At 43.8% G+C, this 27,661-nt stretch overlaps 1 protein-coding gene across 1 annotated transcript in view; it reads left to right on the forward strand.

The window, feature by feature from the left end:
* Window positions 1-27,661, forward strand: part of DCC (DCC netrin 1 receptor) — a 507,302-nt gene that overhangs the window by 437,272 nt on the left and 42,369 nt on the right. The window contains exons 23-24 of the mRNA XM_040419605.1: window positions 17,185-17,217; window positions 21,454-21,513. Of these exons, the coding sequence (XP_040275539.1) occupies window positions 17,185-17,217; window positions 21,454-21,513 (93 nt within the window). The remainder of the gene's footprint in view (window positions 1-17,184; window positions 17,218-21,453; window positions 21,514-27,661) is intronic.

Raw genomic sequence — 27,661 nt, forward strand, 5'->3', positions numbered from 1 at the left:
GGTTGTCCTGTTTCTAGGAGGGGAACCAGCTCTAATTTACTGACTTAGCAAGTCTTCCACCACAAGGGAAATTAATAGTGTTGAGCGAGCATGCTCGGCACATTGCAGAGTTCGGCCAAACACCACATGTGCTCGAGCGGGATGCTCGAGTCAGTGTATTTAAATCTAATTTAGCCTCTATTTCTATGCAGAACAGTGAGGCTTAGGAGTCCCAGCTCTGACTCCATATATAGTTATATCCATATATGGAGTCAGTGCTTGTGGACACCCCAGTGTATTTAAATCTAATTTAGCCTCTATTTCAGAAAAGTTTCTGCCGGGATTCAAACTCACAACCTTTTGCATTAGAGGCAAGGCACTTAACTACTGAGCTATAATAGCTGCATAATAGCTGAGTGGTTAAGTGCCTTGCCTGTAATGCAGGTCGTGAGTTCGAATCCCGGCAGAAACTTTTCTGAAATACCGGCTAAATTAGATTTAAATACACTGGGGTGTCCCCAAGCACTGACTCCATATATGGACATAGCTATATATGGAGTCAGAGCAGGGACTCCTAAGCTGAACTAGAGTCCCGACACCCTCCCCCAGGGGGTGCCTGGGGTTCTCCCATTGACTTCCATTGTGCTCGGGTGCTCGGTAGAACACTCGAGCATTGTGAAGTGTTATACACGAGCACTTTGGTGCTCGCTCAACACTAGAAATGAAGCATTACATGGTTCCTGAGCTGTTTGTGTAAGGCATGGACGTGCCGAGAGTGTGACACAATCTCCATTCTAGCTTGTAGACAGGACTGAGGTCCTCTTCTATTTTCTCAGAAAGCTCTCTTGTGTATTTGAACATGTGTTTTCTATTCCCCCCCCTCCCCAAGTGTGTTAAAATGGTATTCCAGCCTGAACCATTTATCCCTAGAGAACAGCAAATTTATTAAAATTGGATTTTTGTCCGATTCGGCAGAATCAATCTTCCGATTTGATCCAGGTCAGAATAAATTTTATCCAAATCGAAATTTCGTTGATTGCCTGGAATAATATCAATATATTGCAACATTGTACATGGCTGCAATTTTTTTAATGAGGTGCAGTACCACAAGTGTCCACTGGACAGCACATATCTTTTCCATTAGTAATGTCTTATTTGCATGTTGCGCATTTTTCGGCAATGTCTCATTCACATATCACAAAATATAATGCGTGACCATGCATATAAAAATGTTTCCATATGCTCTATTAAACACATTGCTGCATGTCTGGCCAAGTTCTACCCTGATTCAGACACTTCTAGAGGAATACTTTGTTCTTAAAGGGTTTCTACCACCACATTTTCACCTATTTAGCTGTCAGACACTAGCGATCTGCTAGTGTCTGCTCTACCTAACCATGCTATTCTAATTCCTTTCTGTGCAGCGATTATCCTAAAAAACGTAGTTTTATTGCTATGCTAATGAGCCTCTAGGTGCTATGGGGGCGTCTTTTCAGCACCTAGATGCTCCGTCCACTCACTATTTCCGCCGCCCAGCGCGCTCCAGCCCGCCCCTCTCCTCTAGATTGACAGCCCACTCACGCCTGCGCCGTGTGCTTCTGTATTCGGCGCAGGCGCAGTGACTGTTGGACTGCTCCCTGCTCCGTAATCCGTCGCAGTGAAGATGTCGGCGCAGGGAGACAGTCACTGCACCTGCGCTGAATACAGAAGCACACGGCGCAGGCGCTAGAATTCAGCCGAGATGCAGAGAAGTAGTCTGTCAATCTAGAGGAGAGGGGCGGGCTGGAGCGCTCTGGGCGGCAGAAATGGTGAATGGACGGAGCCTCTAGGTGCTGAAAAGACGCCCCCATAGCACCTAGAGGCTCATTAGCATAGCAATAAAACTATGTTTTTTAGGGTAACCGCTGCACAGAAAGGGATTACAATAGCATGGTTAGGTACAGCAGACACTAGCAGATCGCTAGGGTCTGACAGCTAATTAGGTCAAAATCTGGTGGTAGAAACCCTTTAATACACATCAGCACACAAAAACTATTACAATACAGTGCTAATAGCTTACATGCAGGACTCTTAGCTTAGCGAAGCAAGCACAGGTAGGAGCCCGCTCTGCTCAGCTAATCCTGGCATAGCACAGGTTCCCCATGTGCCATTCCAGCATTTAGTAAACCTCGGAGGTCACAGGCAGGAGCAGCAATGTGTGCTCCTGCCCGTACACCGTTCTCTGCGGCCCCATTCATAAAGTGTACTGTCTGTACTCTGTACACCGCTGAGAAGTCAGTGGTCTGGAGAAAAGTAAATTTAAAGTGCACAGGGAAATCTGTGCTTTAGGGGGGGATATCTAGCAAAAATGCAAAATAAATAAATAAAATACATTAGAAAAAGTATTATTAGGGCATTTGGGACTCTGTAAACTGTGATTTAACTGCTTCAGGAGAGGTGTTAAAACAGCCTTGTAAGTGGCAGACAATAGATGGCGCATGCCTCTCCCAAGTCAGTTAAATAACACCTAATGACTTCAGTCTTGCAAATTGCAATCAACATCTTACCTCCATGAAGTCCTTGACCTCACGTTGATTGTGATAAGCCGATTATACTGACTGAAGCATGTGTCACCGGTATTTAATGCTGGAGATTTCTTGTACAAGTCATTCTAATTGAGAAAGCCAGTCAGAAGGCTAGCAAAATGTCTTCAAGAAAAATACAAGGATCTCAGCTGCTCTGACTTATTACTACTGAAATTAAAAATGGTATATTGGTGGAGGTTCGACCCCAAGAACCTGGCCAGCAGGAAGTTGAAGAGTGCAGCAGTCGAGTATGTTCTTTGGTGCTCCATTCAGAGTCAGCGATGCTCAATGGCCAAAGCCAGTGAACGAAGCATCAGGGCTGTTGCTCGACAGTCATGTATTACTCCATAGTCTTCCTGCAGACAGTGTGGGACATTGAGAAATCTTAGCTCCCTGGATCTGGAGCTTCAGGATGTTGCTGAAGGAGAAAATTGACTAAGGGGAGAAATAATAAGAAATAATTTGCTTTTTGGCTGCACCCATGACTAAATGTCACCTATTTAAAATATGCAGAAAGTAAGGATCCATATTAAAAAAAGGAGAATAAAAATACCTATTAGCCATGTAACATCATTAGGCGCGTGTAGGGCCCCTCACCCCAGACATGAATGTTTGATGTAATTCCCTATACAGCATGTAATAAATTATTACAGTCAATCATCCTGGAGCTCAGGAGACCTGTCACCACATCTGAGGTGCCCCGACTCTGTGAAGTCCTCGCCAGGTCTTGATATTCATGCTAATGTCGGGCGTTTCTGATGCTTGCTAATAAATACATATTAAGCGAAGCAATCTGCAGCTTGATTTTATGGATCTGAGAAATCTGGAAGGCACTAAACTGGTCTTAGGAGTCTTTCATGGAAGTCGCTCCCCCCCCTCCCCCCTTGGAGTCTCTGTAGTTAACAGCATGTTTGTCAGGGACCGTTCATATCATCCAGAGAGACATGTAAAGGAATAACATCTAAATTATACATGTTATTAATGATGTTGATACACTGTAACATTGTACGTGGCTGCACGTTTTTTTTAATGAGCTGCAGTACCACAAATGTCCACTAGTCAGCACATATCTTTTCCATTAATAAGGTGTGATTTTGCATGTTGCACTTTTTTTTTTTTTAAGTGTCTCCTTCACACATTGCAAAAGATGGCTGATAATGCGTGACCATGCTTATAAAAAATACATCCATATACAGGGATTTTCTACTAAACACATTGCAGCATGTCTGACCAAGTTTTAGCCTAGAAGAACTGATTCAAGCGCTTCTACAGGAAAACTTGGTTCTTGATACACATCAGTACACAAAAAGATAAAATACTTCAATACAGTGCTAATAGGGTTGGGTATTGCCCACTATGTTCTGCACATGGAGACTGGAAGCAAGCTGAACATATGCAGTAGACTGTATGGAATTGGATTTTAGTTTTTGTAGATTGAATTATTTTGATGTTGCATAATATTATTGTTCTATATGGTGGTATTATGTGGGCTGTATATGGCAGTATTACGGTATCTTGGCATTATAAAGTGGTATTTTGTGGCTTAAAAGTTCAAAACAGGTGGGAAGGGCTACTTTGCTTGCTGCCCAGGACCCTGGTTTAAGGCTAGGATTACACAATAAGTCGCACGACAAAAACTGTGGAAATACATTGCGACATGTGTCGCACGATATTCATTTGCACCAAAGTCGCGCAACAATTTTTGCAATGATAGTCAATAGTGTTTCACTGCGACATGCTGCCACTGCAATGCGACAGACACACAAAAATCCAACGTGGATGGATTTTTTGCAACTGTCGTGTCGCAGTCACAGCATGTCGCATGTCGCACTGAGACACTATTGATTACCCACCCACTTTTGCACAAGAAGAAGTCGCGCGACAACTGTCGCCGTGTAGCTATAGCCTAAGGGAGTGACAAAGTGGGGGTGGCAAATTGCCCAGAGCCCCACTTTCCAAGGACTGGAAGCCCGCTATCAAACTAGAACTAACCAGTAATACCTAGCAGAAAGCGAAATTACATATGAAATGCAGCATTAGGTATAAATGCAGCATATAATATTTTGACACTACATGGTGTGTGACACAGTGAGAGCTTTGGTCTGGGAAAACAGGTATTTTCCTCCCAGCATGTGCTGCTGGGCTGATTTACAGCCAGGTGAGGTCAAATACCGGACTGGATTGTAAATGCCGGTCCGGGTTTTGGCAGCACCTGGCTGTCCTTAAATAGGCAGCTGGGCTCAGAAGCCAGGTCTCTGTGTTTGGGATCTGGGAGCCTTGTGTCTAGATAAAGGTTTACTACCTGTTTGGCGTAAAAACAGGTTGGTGCTGCTGTCAGCAAGGACTCTTTGAGGCAGAATTGCCGCATGGTGTGAATTACCACCAACACCGCAAGGTGACTTTTTGTTTGAATATGACTGCTTGTTTGTCACTTGCCTAAAGTGTGAATAAAACACTGAACTGTTTGATCCAAAGAACTTGTTGTTGCCTCTATACTGCGTCCGCTAATCCTGTCTACTAGAGCGAAACCCCACAGGTGCTATTATGTAGGTTGCATATGGCAGCACTATACTGGTATTATGTATCCGTATAATGTGGGTTGTATATGATATTATTGTGTGGAATGTATATTTCAGTAATTTATTGGCATTATATGACAGTATTATGTTAGATGTATAAGGCAGTATTACAATTTCCTTATATGGCAGTCTTAGGTGGAATGTATATTGCTATATTAATTTGCCATATAGCAATATCATGTGGGTAGTATATGATAGTATTATTTTGCCATTATACGGTACTATTATGTAGGTTGTACATGACAGCACTATATTGGCATTATATAGCGGTATTATGTGGTATGTACAGTGAGGAACAGAAGTATTTGAACACCGTGCGATTTTGCAAGTTCTCCCACTTAGAAATCATGGAAGGGTCTGAAATTCACATTGTAGGTTCATTCCCACTCTGAGAGACAGAATAAAAATAGAAAAATCCGGAAATCACATTGTATGATTTTTAAAGAATGTATTTGTCTTGCACTGCTGAACATAAGTATTTGAACACCTGAGAAAATCTGTGTTAATATTTGGTACAGAAGCTTTTGTTTGCAATTACAGAGGTTAAACATTTCCTGTAGTTCTTGGCCAGGTTTGTACACACTGCAACAGGGATTTTGGCCCACTCCTCCACACAGATCTCCTTTAGATCTGTCAGGTTTCGGGGCTGTCGCTGTGCAACATGGAGTTTCAGCTCCCTCCAAAGATGTTCTATTGGATTTAGGTCTGGAGACTGGATAGGCCACTCCAGAACTTTGATATGTTTCTTACGGAGCCACTCCTTGGTTATCTTGGCTCTGTGCTTCGGGTCGTTCTCATGTTGGAAGACCCAGCCACGACCCATCTTCAATGCTCTGACTGAGGGAAGGAGGTTGTTGCTCAAAATCTCACAATAAATGGCCCCATTCATCCTCTCCTTAATACAGTGCAGTAGTCCTGTCCCCTTCACAGAAAAGCACCCCCAAAGCATGATGTTACCACCTCCATGCTTCACAGTAGGGATGGTGTTCTTGGGATGCAACTCATCCTTCTTTTTCCTCCAAACTCGACGAGTGAAGTTTAGACCAAAAAGTTCTACTTTGGTCTCCTCTGACCACATGACTTTCTCCCATGCCTCCTCTGGATCATCCAGATGGTCATTGGCAAACTTCAGACGGCCCTGGACATGTGATGACTTGAGAAGGAGAACCTTCCGTGCAATGCATGATTTGAAACCATGATGGCATAGTGTTCTACTGACACTGACCTTTGAAACTGTGGTCCAAGCTCTCTTCATGTCATTGACCAGCTCCTCCCTTGTAGTTCTGGGCTGATTCCTCACCTTTCTTATCATCAGTGATACCCCACGAGGTGAGATCTTGCATGGAGCCCCAGTCCAAGGGAGACTGACAGTCGTCTTTAGCCTCTTCCATTTTCTAACAATTGCTCCAACAGTTGATCTATTTTCACCAAGCTGCTTGGCAATTGCCCCGTAGCCCTTTCCAGCCTTGTGGAGATCCACAATTTTATCTCTGGTGTCTTTTGACAGCTCTTTGGTCTTGCCCATGGTAGAATTTGGCGTCTGACTGACTGTGGGGTGGACAGGTGTCTTTAAAGAGCTCAGACAGGTGCTACTAAGTTTGATTAATGAGTGGAGTAGAGGTGGACTTTTTAAAGGCACAGTAACAGGTATTTGAGAGACAGAATTCTTGCTGTTTCTCAGGTGTTCAAATACTTATGTTCAGCAGTGCAAGACAAATAAATTCGTTAAAAATCATACAATGTGATTTCCTGATTTTTCTTTTTTAATTCTGTCTCTCAGAGTGGGAATGCACCTACAATGTGAATCTCAGACCCTTCCATGATTTCTAAGTGGGAGAACTTGCAAAATCGCAGGGTGTCCAAATACTTCTGTTCCTCACTGTATAGGACAGTATTATTTTGGCATTATATGGTGCTATTATGTGGGTTGCATATGTATTATGTTGGTTCTATATAGCAGTGTTATAAAGGCTATATACATGGCAGTATATTGGCTTTATTTTCCGGTATTATGTGGGATGTATTGGCACTATTATTTTACCATCATATGGCAGTTTTATGTGGGTTAAAATGATTAGAAAAACATTTTTAAAAAACGGAAAACAGGTGGGAGGCTGAGCTGCATATTGTCTATGGCCATGACACTATCTTTAACAAGTCATCTTCCTATAGAAGTGAATTTAATAGTTGTGCAATGTCATAACAGTGTGGGTCACGCAAGCTTTGTAGGATAGGTTCACTCATTGCAGTACAGTGCAGCACAAAACCAACAACTACCCAACCTCAATAACCACATATTCATAATTTCCCCAAAAATATGTGATTCTCAGATTTCATATAGCATCCATCCGATTGCAGCAGTGACCGGAGAGCATTATAAAGCCCCCAAATCCAGCAATGAGTAGAGCACACTGTCTGGTCTCAATATCTGCAGCTGCCGCTCTCTGTGTGAGACTCCTTATTATTTTTCAAGGGTTAAAGAAAATGCAAAGAGACAACAAGACAATCAAGTTTGAGTTGATTGTAATAGACCTAAATGGGCTACTCGGTAAAAATGAAGCCACAGTTAAATTAAAAAAATCTCATCTTTAACACTGCTCCATAGAGATGTGATTAATAGAAAGTAATCTCATTGCATATTAGATGTGTTTTACTTATCACAATGCAAAAATTGCAATTTGATGGCCTCAAAAAAAGTGAAGTATTTTTAATTGTACAGCGCCACCTAATGCTCAGTGTTGTATTAGCAGCTGCATAGTAATACTGTCCTTGTCAAGGGCTGGTTTGTTGGCACACATTTCATGGGACATGAACATGGATGATGTATCTGTAGATCATAGGACCATACCACCAGGCTATAGAAGGGGCTTTTATTTTTTATTTTTACTATATCTTTATTCACCTGATGAGAATCTGGGATTTTCCATTTTTCAACTGCACTTGAGTCAGTATATTGAACATGAGTGTGATAAGTAAGCATGGGGCTCCATAGCAAAACTTGGTATGGGGTCCCACTCCATCATCATGTGAAGGGCTTATGATTATTTTGTTCTTTATTCTACACAACCTTATGGCTCCCTGTGATGTGCATTTATTATCATATGGTCCAAAGTTCTCACGAGATGCCCCTTGCCTCTAAGTGAAGATGTTTAACTGCTACATTTGGCCCTTGGTTGCTGGGCCCCTAGCAATGCACATGCATAAGACGAAGTCTGAGGGAGAAAAATGAAATCCCTAAGTAATTATAAGGAGGGCAAAAATTGTGATGTCCAACCGGCAGCTCTCCAGCTGTTGCAAAACTACAACTCCCAGCAAGCCCAGCCTGCCTACAGCTATAAGCCTACAGCAGGGCATGGTGTGAGTTGTAGTTTTACAACAGCTGTAGAGCCGCAGGTTGGCCCTCCCTGCTGTAGGCTGAGGTCACATAATAGGTCCTTCTCACCTTATGAGGATAGCCATGCAAACAATGACATGTGATATACAGTACAGACCAAAAGTTTGGACACACCTTCTCATTCAAAGAGTTTTCTTTATTTTCATGACTATGAAGGCATCAAAACTATGAATTAACACATGTGGAATTATATACATAACAAACAAGTGTGAAACAACTGAAAATATGTCATATTCTAGGTTCTTCAAAGTAGCCACCTTTTGCTTTGATTACTGCATTGCACACTCTTGGCATTCTCTTGATGAGCTTCAAGAGGTAGTCCCCTGAAACGGTCTTCCAACAGTCTTGAAGGAGTTCCCAGAGATGCTTAGCACTTGTTGGCCCTTTTGCCTTCACTCTGCGGTCCAGCTCACCCCAAACCATCTCGATTGGGTTCAGGTCCGGTGACTGTGGAGGCCAGGTCATCTGGCGCAGCACCCCATCACTCTCCTTCATGGTCAAATAGCCCTTACTTTCAAAGTTTTCCAAATTTTTCGGCTGACTGACTGACCTTCATTTCTTAAAGTAATGATGGCCACTCGTTTTTCTTTACTTAGCTGCTTTTTTCTTGCCATAATACAAATTCTAACAGTCTATTCAGTAGGACTATCAGCTGTGTATCCACCTGACTTCTCCTCAACGCAACTGATGGTCCCAACCCCATCTATAAGGCAAGAAATCCCACTTATTAAACCTGACAGGGCACACCTGTGAAGTGAAAACCATTTCAGGGGTCTACCTTTTGAAGCTCATCAAGAGAATGCCAAGAGTGTGCAAAGCAGTAATCAAAGCAAAAGGTGGCTACTTTGAAGAACCTAGAATATGACATATTTTCAGTTGTTTCACACTTGTTTGTTATGTATATAATTCCACATGTGTTAATTCATAGTTTTGATGCCTTCAGTGTGAATCTACAATTTTCATAGTCATGAAAATAAAGAAAACTCTTTGAATGAGAAGGTGTGTCCAAACTTTTGGTCTATACTGTAGATGTGTCCTTTCTTGCCTTTATTGTTTGCTCGACATATCTCAAGATGTGTGGTGTGAGATGCTTTGAAAATAAAAAAAACATGATTTTCTAATAGTCTGTCGACAGCTGTTTATGCTATCTGTGTCTGTGTGTTGCCACCCTATGGATGTGATAGGACTTTGTTTTACTGTGAGTTCTGAAATCCGGGGCTTGACAAGGCTTTGGTGCATAAAAAAGTTTACTAAGCAGTGATAAAATAAACAGATTTTATACAGAATAAAGTAAAGTAATAAATCATCTAGCATTCAAACAAATGAGTGGGCTCCCCCTCAACCAGTTCCCAAGATGGTGATACAAACAGAGAGAGAGAGATAGTAGCGAGACATCTTACCCAATTGATGTCACCAGAGAAGCTAAGATCATTGTTACTTGTGTTGATCACGAATATTCGAATTGCGAATATCGGCACTTCGAGAATTCGCGAATATTTGGAATATAGTAATATATATTCGTAATTTTGAATATTTGAGATTTTTTTTCATCAGTAACCTCCCTTCTTGCTTGTGGGCCAATGAGAAGGCTGCAATGTCTTTGTCTGAGCTTAGCAACATCCCTAGCAACCAATAGGAAAGCTGCCTACCCCTTACCCCATTTTCTGCAGTTTTTTTTAGAGAGAGCAGTGTCATTGCTGTGCTCTGTGCTTTCCACACTACATTAGATAGTTAGATAGCTTATATATATAATACAGATAGTTAGTGGGAGATAGTCAGTATAGATTATATCCTGATATAGTGTAGCTGTTGCAGTGCAGGGTGTTAGGTAGTGTGATAGGTTCTGCTGTCCATACATACATGCAGACCTGCTAAAATGTGAAGTTTCACGTATTGCGCCAAAATATTTGCATAGTTAGTGCCGATTTGTGCAATCGCGACTATATTGGAGCACTCTAACTGCATATAAAGCCATTTTTAATGTTCTGCCATGCCAACCATTTTCTCCAGTCTCAGGAAACTTCTAGCAGCTTGGAAAATGTAACAAAAGTCACCCACTCCTGGATTTATGCGCATTACGCAAATATTAAATTGCCGATTTTTCACGATCAAAAAAATTATCTCGAATTCGCGAATATAGGACGAACATTCGCCCAAATATTTGTGAAATATTGCGAATCCGAATATAGCCCCTGCCGATCATCACTGATTGTTACATGCAATGTTAGACATTTTTTTGTTTCCTGGCCCCCTCTCAGGGTGCAGTACACATGTACAGTTACCTCAGCTCTTAGGAACGCAGCCAGGTACCAGTTTAGATGACTGTAAAACAGTAGTGACCTGTATATGCTCCCTAACTCACTACATTACTATGAATATCACTACATTGTAAGATAATCATTAAAGGGAAATAACTACTAGAAATAAACCTTGCCTGGTTCTTCCACTTTAATTCATTTCAACCTGTCTCAAAATAAAAACAAATCTCTATATATGCCACGGTTATTATACTGGGGTATGCCTTAGTTTCAAAGCAAGTTTCATATAGGTATCTACCAAATAAGTAACCCTTTTTCATAAACTATCTACCCTGTTCTTTAAAGAGTACTGCCCCTAATTGTTTAACAGGAAGCCACCTTGGCTTCTCAAAAAAATTAAAAACTCTATATATGTTTGACTAACGAGTTTCTTTTGTAAAGATCCTTAGATCTTCTTAAATACACCGTCTCTGGTGCCATAAACATAGGAGACCTAGATCTTGACTTTGGAATCCTCCTCTCATCGACCTCGTCTACAAAGCATCAAATTTGTTGGTGCTCTGTACACCGTACTACATGTCATTGCATACCAAAACATAGGTGTAAATTTTCTTGGTTTTCTACGGTTAGTTCTTCTAATCTGTACTTACTGCAATAACCCGTAAAATAATAAGATGTTTTGCATAGTACTTATCTGTCCCTGGCTCCACCATTGCCACCATCTCTGCGTTGCTCACAGGGGCTGTTTGCTCTTCCACCCAGCTCCCGATTAGACGTGGCCACTTCTTTTGCTGTTCAGCTGCATTTACTCTTATACAACTAAACAGGAGAAGAACCAACCACATTTGGTTGGGACCTGGCCACGAGAACTCACTGCCAATAAGAGCGCAGCTGGTACGGGTGAGGTTCATGTACTGTAAGTACTATCTAAAACATCCTCCTTCCATAAGTTATTACTGCTTATGGATTACAAGAACTGACTGGAGAACCCCTTTAACAAAATTTATGGAAAGCTAAGGATGGACACATCTGAAGCTTAAAGGGAACCTTTCATCAACTTTGTGCTGCCCATACTAACGGCAGTATAAAGTAGATACAGGTGAGTTGATTTCAGCGGTCTGTCATTTATAAGTTAAAAGTAAGTGGTTGCCAAGAACCAACATCGCAATCATTGCAGACTGGGCCTGGAAAAGAGTCACGGACACCTAAGAAGAGTCCTGGTTATTCATGAATTCCTGTTCTCCCGGCCCACCAGGCTTCTACCTAGTTTTCTCTCTAGGAGAGAACTGCCAATCATCAGCAGATGGGGGAGAGAGCAGGAGATTAGGAATAACCATGACTCTTCTCAGGTAGATGTGACTCTTTTCGAGGCCTGGGCTGCAATGATTATGATGCTGGTTCTCGGCAACCACTTACTTTTAGCTCATGAGTGACACACCGCTGAAATCAGCATTTCTGTCACTATTTTATGCTGCCCTCAGTGAGGTCAGCATAAAGTTGATGACAGGTTCCCTTTAAATAAATGCAACACAAAATATTGTATTGGCACCTGATGTGTTCATACCTATAAGACATTTCAACCTTGTAGTATGCTGATGAGAATAAATCCATCTCCTCATATGACTGATCCTGAGATCAGTCATCCCAGTGAAGATGAAGGACGAGAAACTTTGTGCCCCTCATTTAACAAACTCTTTATCTCCATCCCTCTTAGAAGTCATCTTCCTTGTATCTAGGAATTCTATATGACTGTGTAGAGCAGCGCAACGAGCCTGGAGGGTAAAAGGTCCAGTGATGTATATGATCTCATCCTTTGATGGTATGCTCTTATATATACTCTGGTGACGCAACTTCAAGTGAAATGTGAATCCATCAGAACCACACATAGAAAATCTCCTTCATCTCTCATGTTGACAGGAGTTTTCAGTAAGGAACATCTGTGAGGATGAAACTTATTTATACTACAGCATTCACAAAAAGGCCCAGAGCCTCCTTACATTAAAGATGCCTTTCAGGTTATCCGTATCGGTACTTCTAATGGGTCAACAGGCTTCACTGAAGGTTGCTGCTCTTAATATAGCAACCCCTATACATTAGAAGTCTATATAGCATAACTGTATGTATGTAGCATATGAGGACACGTGTCTTCAGATGGTTATAGGTACAGAATATGCATTATACGCCATATTATTGAAGTGAAGGGAGTTCTATAAGAAAAGGTCATCAGACTTGATCATATCTCTGGCTCCGACAGGTGGTTGTCACTTTTTCAAGCCTATCCAGCTGTTTTCTCGACAGTAAAACTAGAATGTCATTGATAATCAGTGGCGTAACTAGAGTGTTATGGGCCCCAGTGCAAACTTTGTATCGGGGCCCCCCTACCCCCCGATTTTTATAAAGAAGCGGCAGATTTTCTTACTAATGGCTTTCCCGTGTGGCTAGTCCGCTGCGTGAATGAGGGCCAAGCCCCATTCCGGACAGCAGAGACACGGAGCAGTAACGCGATTGATAATGCTCCGTGCCTCTCTGTGACCTTTTTACTAAAAAATCACAGGGAGATAAAGTGGTCACCGTGATTTTGTAGCAAAACGATCATAGAGAGGCATGGAGCATTATCAATCATGTTACTGCTCGGTGTCTCTGCTGTCCGGAGCGGGGCTTGGCTCTCTTTCACACAGCAGATTAGCCACACGGGATCCGCTCGTGTGAAAGAGCCCAATGCATGGCTACACTCACCCAATCCTAATAAAATCTGGTCCTACCTCATCCAGGGTGTCGCTGGCGTCGGTGTGATGTCCGCTGGATCCAGAACAAGGTCCCTGTGGTGATAGAAAAAAAAAGAATAATCACATAAGGAAGGGATGGTGACTACCCCTGTGAAACTACCAGCTGGGGGCGCTCTGCTGGCCTGGTAGACTGAGCTATGCCAATGTATAGCAGGGTAATTTAGGACATTTCCCCTAAGTGCTACCACACAGTACTAATGTCCACATTGTGGCCCCTCACAGTAGTAATGCCCATCTTGTGGCCTTTCACAGTAATTAAGCCCACCTTGTGGTCCCTTCACAAAAGTTATGTCCTTCTTGTGGCCCCTCACAGCAGTTATGCCCACCTTTGTTCCTGTCACAGTAGTTATGCCCAGATATGTGCCCCTCACAGTAGTTATGCCAAATATGTGCCCCCTAACAGTAGTTATGCCAAATATATGCCCCCTCACGGTATTTATGCCAGATATGTGCCCCTCACAGTGGATATGCCCAGATATGTGCCCCTCACAGTGGATATGCCCAGATATGTGCCCGCTCACAGTGGTTATGCCCAGATATGTGCCCACTCACAGTAGTTATGCCCAGATATGTGCCCACTCACAGTGGATATGGCCAGATATGTTCCCCCTCACAGTAGTTATGCCAGACTATGTGCCCCTCACAGTAGTTATGACCAGATATGTGCCCCCTACAGTGGTTATGCCATATTATGTGCCCCTCACATTAAATATGCCCACATATGTGCCCCTCACAGTGGTTATGCCAGATTATGTGCCCCCCTCACAGTAGTTATGCCTTTATATGTGCCATCTCATAGTTATGCCTTTATATGTGCCCCCCTCACAGTAGTTATGCCAGATATGTGCCCCCCTACAGTGGTTATGCCAGATTATGTGCCCCTCACATTAGATATGCCCACATATGTGCCCCTCACAGTGGTTATGCCAGATTATGTGCCCCCCTCACAGTAGTTATGGCAGATTAGGTGCCCCCTCAGTAGAGATGCCCACTTTTGTGCCCCCTCACTCTAGTTGTGCCCATCAACCCCCCCCCCTTCCCCTTTGCCCCCAGTCTGCAGTGTTAGGAAAATAAAAAAAAAACACATACTTACCCTCTTCCCTGATGTTGCGCTGCCACACTCACATCGCGCTGCTGGCTGTACTAAAGGCAGTTTCCCGGGCCTTCAGAGCTCCTCCCACAGCCAGCAGCCCGATGTGCGGCCAGCAGAGGGAGCGCTAGAGCTCCTGCTTCACTGATGATCTGGAGACAGCCCGGCAGTGACAAGAACTGCCGGGCCGAGCGTATGTGAGTGAGTGCGCGCGTCCTCCCTCTTCCTCCCACCCCCTCTGCGCAAACCTCCCCCACCTTGCCTCATATTAAACATGTAATGGAGCGCCCTGACGGGGCCCGGCATTGTCACTGTACTTCATGCCGGGCCCCTTCACAGCGCTTCATTACATGTTAGTACAGCGGGCCCCCTCCCCCCGCCGGGCCCGGTCGCAGTCGCACTCCCTGCGACCGCGATCGTTACGCCCCTGTTGATAATCGAGTACTCATTACTGTAATACTGCCCCCTATGGATGTGATTGAATAGGAGGAGATTCACATTTAAAGGGCATCTGTCAGCAGATTTGTACCTATGACACTAGCTGACCTATTACATGTACACTTGGCAGCTGAAGGCATCTGCGTTGATCCCATGTTCATATGTGCCTGCATTGCTTTAATATTTGCAAATGAGCCTCTAGGAGCAACGGGGGCGTCGTTATTACTCCTAGAGTCTCAGCTCTCTCTGCAGGTGTCGGACCCCTGCCGATCAGATGCTAATGATCTATCCAGAGGATAGATCATCAGTTTTAAAAAAACGCAGAACCCCTTAAAGGCTAAAGTGAAATTTCCCCTGGGATTTACCTATACCACCTTGTCTGACCAGAAAGTTATAGAGATTAGTCAACTGCAGCTTCACACACCTAAAATATCCTTGGAAAAACTCATGCTGCAAATCACTCAAGTGTCTGATGGGCGTACCAGAGGAACAAAGTGTCCCCTTACATATTTGCTCCAGGTCCTTTGATTGAGATCGATTACTCTTCAACATTGTCCACAGGCTACACAAAAGCTTGCTCTTACACGGTAGAATCGAAAACTGACGCTTGCACGGTGTGTTTGCTCTTGTGTGAGCAGAACAATCATTAGATTCTGCACATGCATCATTCCGGGTTTCACTTCTGGATCGTCGCTTTCCCCCATACAATAAGCTGAATACACATGCACACAAGAAAAAAAGTTTACTCTATCCACACAAGGACTAACACATTGTGCATGCGCCTGGCTCTACTGTGCAAGAGCAAGACTCTGTGTGGCGTTAAAACATCATCAACATCCACATTATCATCATTATCAGGACTCCACATTATTAGGACGCTTCATTTGTCTGGATACACCCAGTGGACACTTGAGAGGTCATTTTTCAGATTTCATTTTAGAAGGTAGGCCGCACTGCCATAAACTAATGTGGTCACATCTGTTTATAGGGGTAAATGCAGGTAACAGGTTCTAATTAAATGATACAAATCTATCTACCTGAAGCCACCACTAGAGGGAGCTTAAGAGCTTACTGTAAACTGTTTGTACATTACAAAGGTTTCCAAGACTTTGAGCCTATCCTAGGTCATCAATATCAAATCAGTTGGGGTCCGATACCCAGCATGCCCACTGATCAGTCGATTCAGGCGGCTCGGAAGCTATATGGTAGATGGAACTGAAAGCGGAAGTTTTCATCGGGGTTCGGGAGCTCAGGTCTCGTGCAAGTGAATGGGAGCTACAGTATGCTGACTTTGGAAATTACACAGTACATGGATTCTTCCATCCTCTGTATATTTTCAGGTGTTGGCGACTGCCCAAAACGGTTGTTCTGTGGTTGTGTTGGGTGTTGAACCCTCAACGATTTGATATTGATCACCTGTCCTGAGGATAGGCCATCACTATCTAAGCCCCCCATTAGACTCTATAATAAAACAGTATGCAGTAAGCTCTTTAGCCCCCTCTAGTGGAGTCTATAGGCAGCCAGATATATGTTGTTTATGAAGGTGATTTGTAGCTCTGAATCATAAAGGAAAATGATAAAAAGATACTGAATATAAATAAATGAATCTGTTCAGAAATACTTAACATTTGCTTTCTTCGAGTATTATTGATTTAAGTGTGAAAATCTACACTTTATAAGCAAACTGGCATCATTGTATTTTTATCTATTTGAATGTTCAGTGGGAACTTTCACTTCATTGTCCTCATTTACACCCTGAGCAGCACCCGGCAGCTCTCCAAAGGTCCTTGTAATGTCTTCTGAGGTTGACAGTCAAATAACACATCTCAGCATTTACCCTTTTCCGGATAATTTTTGCTTTTCTGTGATGACATTTCGAGAAAAATAAATAAAAAAATAATAAAAAAAAAGAATAAAATGTTACAAATGTTTCCAATCCTCCATGGGCGGTATTGTACAGTGTAAAGTTTCATCCTGTCGAATGCCCATTAAGCCCGCTATAAAGGCTGCTAACGAAATTGCCTATATGATATCTCAGCCGCCTTACGAGAAGCTGTCATAATGTAACCATAATGTCTGTCCTTCTTTCTTTGTAGTGGAACATCCTGACAAAATGGCTAATGACCAAGGTAAGGTGGCCTCATTCTGTCAACTTTCCTCCCTCCTCCCCTCTCCTCTCCTCTCCTCTCCTCCCAAAATCAATGGTGTCAGGGCTCACGCTCAGCGTGTTTTGCGTCTCACCTGGATCCCACCACACCTGACGAGGCGCAGACGAGCAACGCGCTAATTAATCTCGCTAATGAAGTTCCACTAGGATGAGGGCTGCCACCGCTTTGATGGCGGAGATGTAAATTTTCTTGAGAGGAAATTGTTTTGTCTCTTTTTCTGAAGGACCAATTAAAATGTCAAGCTTCTTTGTACGAAATAAATTTCAGCCTCTCTCCCCGCGCTTCTGAATAATTCACATTAAGTATAATTAAGCTCGGCATAATTTCCAGTCGGCTCTTGCATCCCTTTCATTGGCTGCGGAATACATTCCCAGATTTTCATTATCATTGTAAATCATTCCCCTTCCTCTAGACAGGATTTGGGGAGGGGGGGGGGAGAGGGAGGCGCAAACCTAGGTTATACTTAACTTTTTTTTTTTGCATTGGAGGATGATTGTTATTTTTTGGGTAAGTATAGCATTCGCGAAGATCCAGACAGTGATACATGAAACGGTCCAATCTTTGTAAATTACCGCATCATCTCTAAATTAAACAAAACAATGAGAACCGTGTATTAAGAGATAATCGGCGCTGGCTTTGTGGATGCCAAACGTTGATTCATTTTGCATTGGAATCAATAGTGATGTAGCTGAGCTGAGCACCTCTTTTGGCACAACTCACTGTATTTAGGAATGTAGGCAGCAATCAGAGAAAATTATACTAGGACCCAATCATTAGGTGTAAAATTGGTAATTCAGCTCTGCTACATCTGTATTTTATGTGATGAGGATATTGGGTGCATCTACTGGTAGGGATGAGCAAACCCGTGGAAGTTCGGGTTCTCCGGGTTCAGCCAAACTTTAGGTCAAAGTTCAGGTTCGGGACCTGAACTTGACCACGAACCCGGACCCATTGAAGTCAATGGGGACCCAAATTAAACTTTATTATTTTCTGTTATAACATGGTTATAGCGGAAAATAATAGCATTCTTAAGACAGAATGCAAAAGAATATGGCAATTTAGGGGTTTAAAAAAAAAAAACTCACCTCATCCACTTGATCGCGCTGCCGCAGTGTCACATGGTGAGCGCGGTGACGTCATCACAGGTCTTTTTGCATGGATAAGTGGATAAGGTAAGGTTTTTTTAAACCCCTAAATTGCCATATTCTTTTGCATTCTGTCCTAAGAATGCTATTATTTTCCGCTATAACCATGTTATAATGGAAAATAATAAAATGACCTGAACACCGAACCTGGACTTCAGTGAAAAAGTCAGGTCAGGTTCAGGTCGAGGCATCCGAACTCGCAAAGTCTACTGGTTGGACGGTTCTGATCTACTGAAATAAAGTCAGAAAAATTATTTTATAATATAATAGTAATAATGGGAAATTTTGGTTATGATCCCAATGGTGGTCCCTGATCAGCTCTTGATCTAGGACTATAATACTAACCTAGAAGAGTCCTCAAGAGGTTCTCTCATAGAAGGGTCCCTTGACAATAAGCTGATCATAAAGTGTCCCCTGGCTAGGAATTCCAGTGATCATCTGCAATCTGTGAGAAAACCTGACAAGGTGTGTTCAGTTTTCCTACAGCGCCACCACAGGGGAAAGAAAGTATTACACAGTGTCCATTCACATCAATGGGTTGTTTCTGTAATTCAGGACAGGACAGGTCCTCCAGAGAGAGAGAGATGCTCTTTGTAACCAATCTCCACACTGGCCAAGAGATGAAGATCCTAAACAGAGGACCCCCTCTATAAATTCCTAATAAATATGGGTCTAATCTGGATGAACCTTTTAACTCTGACTGCAAGAACTCTCTCCAGTTTTAAAGGGGTTGTCCTGTGAGTAATTTATTTTTCGAAGGGCTCAGATAATAAAATAAAAAATGATACATCACTGGTCCACCACCTCTCCCATTACTAGGTCTCTGCTTCTTGGCCTGATCTTAACATATAGGAAATCCCTGATCAGTCAGTCATTGGCTCAGCAAGGCCACCATTGTTTCTAGTCTTGGCTAAGTAGGCAAGGCTGTACTAAGAGTAGGGACCCAGTAAACACCAAAGTGGGATTGATGGGTGATCGATGAAGTATCACGTTATTTTTTTTCCCCAGTCTGAACCCTTTGAGAAAAAAATTGTCCCTGCTGGAGAATTCCTTTAAGGGGGAATGTTAGTGACTACCATCCTAAAGACCAAAATCTGGGCACCCAGAATTGTCACTGTTTTAACCCCCAACCATCGCTCATAGCCAAGTAAAGATGTGACTAAATCTACTTGACTAAAGCCGATTTGACACAACTACTAGTAGATGCTTTAAAACCTTTGGTGCAGGCCACCTCCGGAGCACAACTCTTAACAAACCAAATCCTCTCTAAGATTCACCTCCCGATGCATTTCTAATAGGACATGACAGCTGCCTTATTTCCTTTTGACAAGTAAATTTAGACTTAGGCACAAGGAGTAGATGAGATTGACTGTCACAATTTCACATAATAAAGGCAATTTTTCTATAGCCAAGGAAATGTCAAATGGAAGCCATCAAGTTGGCCGGGCAGATGAGATGTGATAGGAATCTGTATTCCGTCTGTCATGTGTTACATGATCTCTCCGGTCCATCAGAGATTGTCAAACAAGAGCGAGACGGCGATATGGATTATGGGGGGAGGGGCAGTCAGGTTATCTGGATGACTCTAATTGTGATGAGCAGAAAAAAAAAAATCTTTTTCTCCTTCGACAAAAGACTGGCAGCTTCCAAGATCCCAGAGTCAGACACTAACATGCCACATGTTTATGTACGTCTCTCGAGACGAGACAGCCGTCAGGAGACGCTCTATTAGGCAGCAAGTCGAAGCCTGGAACATTGAGGGGTTGCATTTAACATCAGTTCAGCTGGAGGTTTCTTTAACCAAAGATGGTTCAGTCTGTGTCTCTTCATGGCTGGTGTCACATAAGCTGATTATGCCCCGGCAGGATTTCTTTGACTGTTCGATATATGGTATTTTTTTATGCTGCTTCCTAAAAAGCTCAGTCTCTTATCGAAAGTTTCTAAAGAGCATTTAATTGATTTGACGAGAAGCAACTTAGCTTTCTAGGGATAACGATGTTTATTTAAAGCATATGCTCCTATGTTATCTCTCCCCAAGCCTCCAAGCCAGTAGATAGTCCATAACTTAAAGGGAGTCCGTCAGCAGTTTTGACCATGTTAAAATGCTGACAGCACCAGCTAGGGGTTAGGGAGATCAGGACAAACATACCTTTTTTTATCAGGAGCAGTGTGAATATGAAGTTTTATTCTGCTAGATTCTACTCCTGCAAGACCCCAGGGCGGAGCTTCTCTGTGAAGTGCTCTCTGCATTGAGCTGCCTCACAGCCCCTCCCCTTTGCTCCTAACAACAGCTGTAGCATCCAACCTGGAGACCCCTACAGATTTCACTCAGAGCAGAGATGAGGGGCTGTGAAGCAGCTCTATGTACAGAGCACTTCACAGAGAAGCTCCGCCCTGGAGACTTGCAGGAGCAGAATCTGACAGAATGCAACTTCATATTGTCACTTCTCCTGTTGAGAAAAGCACCACAAAGGTATGCATGTACTGCTCTTCCTAGCCCCTATCGAAGTCAGTCATCAGTTTAACATGGTCAAAATTGCTGACAGATTCTCTTTAAGCTGGCCATACAAATTAGATTAATGTCAGTTGAACTCACCAACTATAGTGGGGACTGGCTGACCATCTAATGTGTATGGGGACTTCTGTACCTGACGGCAAATAGCATGAGAGAGAATGAACAGGCTGTTGGCTCTCAACATGCCTGATCTTTTTTTTTTCTTTTTTATGGAGAAAATATGCCACCAAAGGGGTCTGGCAACAGTTTAGTCATAGAATTGTTTTCGACCGATCAAGTGCTAGACTGACATCATAACTTTCTGATTTCTGAATATTTCTTCTGCCATGTTTCTTGTCTGAGTAGAATGTATCCAAACAAGTCTGCGTGGCATTGAGAGGCAGTCTGTTATATAACATACAGGACTTCCTGAGGCTTCTTTATACATTTTTCGACACAGAGAGGTTGCAACCTGCAGATTGCTCCTGGGAGGAAGGTAGAACTCTATAATGCTATCAGTGTTTCGAAACCTTTCAATATCTTTTCCTCTTCTTGCAGGTCAGCATGGGATATACTGGCAGGTGGACACCAATCTGATTGACAGGAGTAGTCTGAATGGTATGTACATTGAAAAATATTTCATTTTTTTAGTGTATTTTCATATGGGCTGGCTCTAGGTCAATGACTGATACGTGATTTGGGCAACGTTCACAGAGGACCCCAGGTATACCCAACACTCACCATCACAAGTATGTAGCTTGTTATCCAGATCACCATGGGCCTGTCCAATCCCAGTGAGATGGATATATGCCCAGGTTAACCAGCACCTGAATAAGGGCTCATGCACACGGCCGCAATTTGCGGTCCCTAATGCACAGGCAACATCCATGCGGACTCCGCAGATGGATCCAGATCCATTCAACTTGAATGGGACCGTGATCTGTCCGCACCGTGATCCGTCCGTTCTATTTTTTTACGTTGCGGAGGCACGGAGAGAAACCTTGCCTCCGTTTTGCATCGGACCCAACGGATTGCGGACCCATCCATGATGCGGGGTGTACACTGCCGGTGCCATGTATTGCGGACCTGCTGTTTGCGGGCCACAATACAGTCACGGCCGGGCAACGGCTGTGTGCATGAGCCCTAAGAAGAAAAAAAGAAATGTAAAGAAAAATATATTTTTTTGGGTGTGGGTCAGATACTGTAGCTCCAGCGGTATGTGGACCCTTGGGTAACATAGATTACTCCACCTGTATAACCCAATAGTAGTTTACCCAGATCTCTAAGGGCTTCTCAAGCTCATTGTGACCAGTAAGCCTGGAGCTGATGCAGTGGCGTGCCTAGGGTGGGTCCTTTATTTGGTACCCCCCCCCCCCCCCCCCAATACTTCACAGTAGTTTTGTACAGATGTGTGCCCCATAACAGTAATAATCTCCATTGTGCCCCCTTCATAGTAATAATTCCCATTGTGCCCCCTTTATAGTAATAATGCCCACTGTGCCCCCTTCATAGTAGTAATGCCCACTATGCTAGTAATGCCTTCTGTGGCCCCTCCATAGTAGAAATGCCCATTGTGCCCCCTTCACATTAGTAATGCTCTCTGTGCCCCCTCCATAGTAGTAATGCCCTCTGTGCCCCCTCCATAGTAATAAAGACCTCTGTGCCCCCTCCATAGTAATAAAGCCCTCTGTGCCCCCTCCATAGTAATAAAGCCCTCTGTGCCCTCTCCATAGTAATAAAGTCCTCTGTGCCCCCTCCATAGCAATAAAGCCCTCTGTGCCCCCTCCATAGTAATAAAGTCCTCTGTGCCCCCTCCATAGCAATAAAGCCCTCTGTGCCCCCTCCATAGTAATAAAGCCCTCTGTGCCCCCTCCATAGTAATAAAGCCCTCTGTGCCCCCTCCATAGTAATAAAGCCCTCTGTGCCCCCTCCATAGCAATAAAGCCCTCTTTACCTCCTCTGTATTAAGAAAAGAAAAAAAAGAAAACACAGTAACTACTCACCTAGTCCCGTTCCTCAAGCTCACATACCTCTCGTCCCTGCAGGCACAGATCGCTCTGCAGCACTGTGCGGCCGGAGCTTATGCAGATTTCTGGGCTGCAGGCTCCGCCCACACAGGCTGGCAGCGTGATCCGTGCCTGCAGGCTGAATGGTGGAGCGAGGAGAAGTCTTCCTCCTTCACCATTCTGTGCGCCGCCAGCCGGAAGGAGGGGAGGAGCGCTGGGAGCTGAGCGGCGAGTGACAGGACCGCAGCTCCCAGCGCTCCAGAAATGAGCGCTTCCATCTGTATTGGAAGCCAATCGTTTTCAATAGCCGCTCTGCACTCCATTGCTTTCCCTGGAGGATTCATAGGGCAAACCCTCCACTGGTCATAGTCCATTGCAAGAGCTTCCAGTATCCTATGCAAATTTGAGTCAATGACCTTCAAAATTTTTACTATTAGTCACACAATGGCCACCTTCGACACATAATGGAGGGCTGCCCTTTAACTAAGTGATAAATTGTGACTTTGCGATGTCGTGTTGTTGGGGGATTGCAGGGACGCATTCGGCAAGCTGTATTTTATGACCAGTTACTGAGTGTATTGTAGAAATTAGTGTGAGCAGCCATGTGAAATAAGTTATATGAGGAAAGGAGAAGGACAGGAGATTAGAAAGAAGAAGAGTTAATTGCAGAAAAGTAATTATTCCTCGGCAGTGTCTTTGTCTCCCCGAGCCTAAAAGGACCTATGGCCTAGTACAGGTTCTATAACACAGAAGCACATGTGCCGAGTTGTTCTAAGATAGGGGGGGGGTCATGCAAGATTTGAAAAACATGGCTGCTTTGAATTACAGAGCCACGCCTGTCCACAGGTTGTGTGTGGTATTGCAGCTCAGCCTGTTTGCTTCAATAGAGCTGCAGTACCAGACACAACCTGGAGTCAGATGTGATGCTGCTTCTGTAAAAGACAGACATCATTTTCCAATCTTTTGTGTCTTTTCTGCTGCAGCTGTCCTTGTACAGTTCGAGGGGGGCGTCCCTTCTGCTGCAGTCCTCTCCCTATCACAGCTCAGTGTGCACGCCCTTTTTTCTGCATCTGTCTCCCTATCCCAGCTCAGCGGGGGAAGGGAGAGGGGGTTGTCCTATTGGCTGTGGCTCTTTCGCAGTAACTGTAAGAGCTTTTCACAAGACATATGGCTGGTGACAGTTGAAGATTTAAACTGAGCACGTGCGACCACCTCATTGCGGTGGATGGAGAAATAAAACAATAAGCAGCAGGTGGCGCTATACAGATCAGTGGCTATTCTATATTTTTAATTACATGCAATTACAAAATTATTCAGATCTAGGGGCTGGCTTGAAAAATGTAGAATAGTTTTCCTGGGGACAACCCCTGTAAGTGCTCATCGGCTACGCTGTATAAATGTCTAATTGCTGGGACCCCCACTGATCACCAGAACAGGGGTCCCATGTTCCCCATTGGATTGGAGTGACAGTTGGGCGCGTGCATTGCCTCTCCACTCAGTCGCTGTGGAAGTGATGCAGATGGTCATCACTATACTCCGCTATGTCCATCAGTTCTATAGGGATGGCATGGAGTGGCAGCGTGCACGCCCAACCCAAATGGGGACACTTGATCCCTGTTTTCATGATCAGTGGGAGTCCTTGTGGTGACACATTCTGCAATCAGTAATAACTTGTAGAGCAACCCCTTTAATGAGCACCTGTCATCAGGATAACCTCATAAAACCAAACATAATGCATGGTAGGGTTGATCCTGCTGATTAACAACACCCTATTTCCGTCCTTCTGTTGCACCGTTCCCAACACAGTGCAACAGGTGACAGGGACAAGACAGCTCGCCTGACTCTGTAATCTCTCGTCTGCGCTGGGCACCGAAGACCTAATTTACTAATAAGTGAGATATTGTGTCTGATGTGTTTATGGGGTTATGCGATATGAGCACTTTTATCAACAATTGCATTTTTAGGGATAACTGTAAAGTCTAATTGTCTTTACCCCCGTCCTGCAGTCTCTATAAGGCCTCATGCACACGACCGTTGTTGTGTTCCGTTCCGCAAAATGGGGTTCCATTGTTCCGTGATCCGTTTCCGTTTTTGTTTCCGTGTGTCTTCCTTTATTTTTGGAGGACCACCAGACATAAAGGAAAGTAAAAAAAAGTCTAAGACAGACTTGCCATGCAAATGATAGAAAAAAAACGGACGCGGATGACAATCTTGTGTGCCTCCGCGTTTTTTTGCGGTCCCATTGACTTGAATGGGTCCGCGAACCGTTTTCCGCGAAAATAATAGGACAGGTTATATTTTTTTGACGGACTGGAACCACGGATCACGGACGCGGATGGCAAACGGTGCATTAGCCGAGTTTTCAACGGACCCATTGAAAGTCAATGGGTCCGCAGAAAATCACAAAAAACGGCACAACGGACACGGACTAAAACAACGGCCTTTTTTTTTCCGTTTACGGGCCATTTTACATATACGGAACCATTCATTTCAATGGTTCTGCAAAAAAAAAATTCTATGTAATTACTCTATATGCCATACGGAAAAAAGGAACGGAAAAACGGAAACACAACAGAAACAAAAAGCGGAACAACAGATCCGTGAAAAACCGACCACAAAACACTGAAAAAGCCATATGGTCATGTGGCCTTAGGCTCCATTCACACCTCCGCAACGTGTTTTACGGATCGGCGGATCCGCAAAACACGGATAGCGGCAATGTGCGTTCCGCATTTTGCGGACCGCACATTGCCGGCACTAATAGAATATGCCTGTTCTTGTCCGCAATTGTGGACAAGAATAGGACATGTTCTATTTTTTTCGAGAACGGAATTGCGGACCCGGAAGTGTGGGTCCGCAATTCCGTGTCCGGGCAGCACATCGTGCTGCCCCATAGAAATGAATGGGTCCGCAACTCCGTTCCACAAAATACGGAACGAAATTGCGGACGTGTGAATGGAGACTTAGGCCTACACGGCCTAAGATGGAAGCCGTGTAGGCGATTAATCTCTTTATTCTATGGCCACTGCTCACTCATTTCCATCAGTAACAGAATAAACAGTAAACAGAATCTTTTCTTAATTAAATGCAGATTATGGTAAATTAGCCTGGGATGGCGGGATGGTCCCAAGCGAGCTCTATTTATTACCATGTATCTGTGGTCAGGAGGGTTTCATTAGTTAGGAGACCATAATAAAGTCAGATGATATCAATCTTCTCTTTATGAGCTTGGTTACGGAGAAGACCGCCCCCGGCCGAAGTCACCACTACTAATCCCAGCTTATAGAAGAGTATGTCCTACTATACTGGACGCACGGCCAGCGGTCACAGAGTGCCTCATATCTGTCTATCTATCTATCTATCTATCTATCTATCTATCTATCTATCTATCTATCTATCTATCTACACTAGCAGAAAATGAAGAAAGAACACCTCGAAAACATACAAAGTATAAACTGCTAGTGGAGCCTGGTCACTGATCACACAAGGTGGTGCCCCCTTTATTTTGGGTTCTACAGCAGGGTATATTTTGGGGATGGGTCACATTAATACTGGTTGACATCTCCCCTTGCTGGGATGCAGGTGTCCACTCTTGCATGTAGTGGTCATACAGATGCTGGAGATCCTCCTGTGGTCATTACAAGCTCTTTCAACTCGGAGCTGTAGTTCAGCCAAGGTGGTTGTTGGCTGCTGTGCATGGGAGATTTATCACCCCATCCAGTCCCAGACATTATCAGTGGTGGAGAGATCTGGGGAAGGAGCTGGTCAGGGGAGCTACTGGAGACCCTGAAGAGCACGTTGTGTAGAGTGAGCAGCGTGTGGCAGATGTTATCTTGTTGGAACACCAAAGTCTCCTGAGTCATAAAAGCCAATAAGACTGGTTCCACATTGTCCTGGACATAACGAAGGTTGGGCTATGTTCTCTCCACGAATACTGGATGGGAATGACTATGGCAGCTAATGGTCCCCCACACCATGACACCTTGACCTTATGTTAGTCCTGCACTATGCATGATGGCTGTAGGCGCTCTCCAGCTCTCCAGCAAAATCTGATGCAACAAAAGAGAGTTTCAGATTTTTGTCTCCTCTTTAACTTCTGATCTACTATTAGATGGACATTTTTGCACAGTTATGTAGACATGGTTGATCGCATGTCCTTATGAATATCTCTATAGTCCACCTGTATCGACCAACTTTTATTATTACATTGGTTTTAAATTTTTCTCCAATTCTCTCCACTTGCCCTATTATAACGGTAGAGTTAACTGAGTGATTTTACACCAAATGTCCATTGAGTCAGGAGAAGAGTCTGGGCTCCATCCTATAGCATCAACAAACACCTATAGCCTCACCAAATGCCAGTGGGATTGGTTCCATGATGTCCTGGACACACCGAAGGCTGGTCAATGTTCTCTCCACGAATGCCACATGGGAAAGACCATGGCAGCTAATGGCGCCTAACACCCAAATGGCTTATTCCACCTGACGTATATACACGTCATACCTGGGTGATAGATCTTGACTTTGTCATATTTACACCGCCTTCGCGTGAACCCACTAGACGTTAAATAATGCATTGTAAGAATGTAATGATAAAGACAAATGTATCCTCTAATGAGGGGCCGGGATGAGCGCGGCCGGCACAGCCGTCTCTGCATGCTTAGCCAAGCCGAAAATTAATATGCAGCAGGATACTTCATTTTCTCCAAAATGTCTGCAGGGAAATAAGATATTAATTAACTATAGGCTTGTTGTGCGAG

The sequence above is a fragment of the Bufo bufo genome, chromosome 2 (assembly GCF_905171765.1).
Source record: "Bufo bufo chromosome 2, aBufBuf1.1, whole genome shotgun sequence".
Taxonomy (NCBI): Eukaryota; Metazoa; Chordata; class Amphibia; order Anura; family Bufonidae; genus Bufo; species Bufo bufo.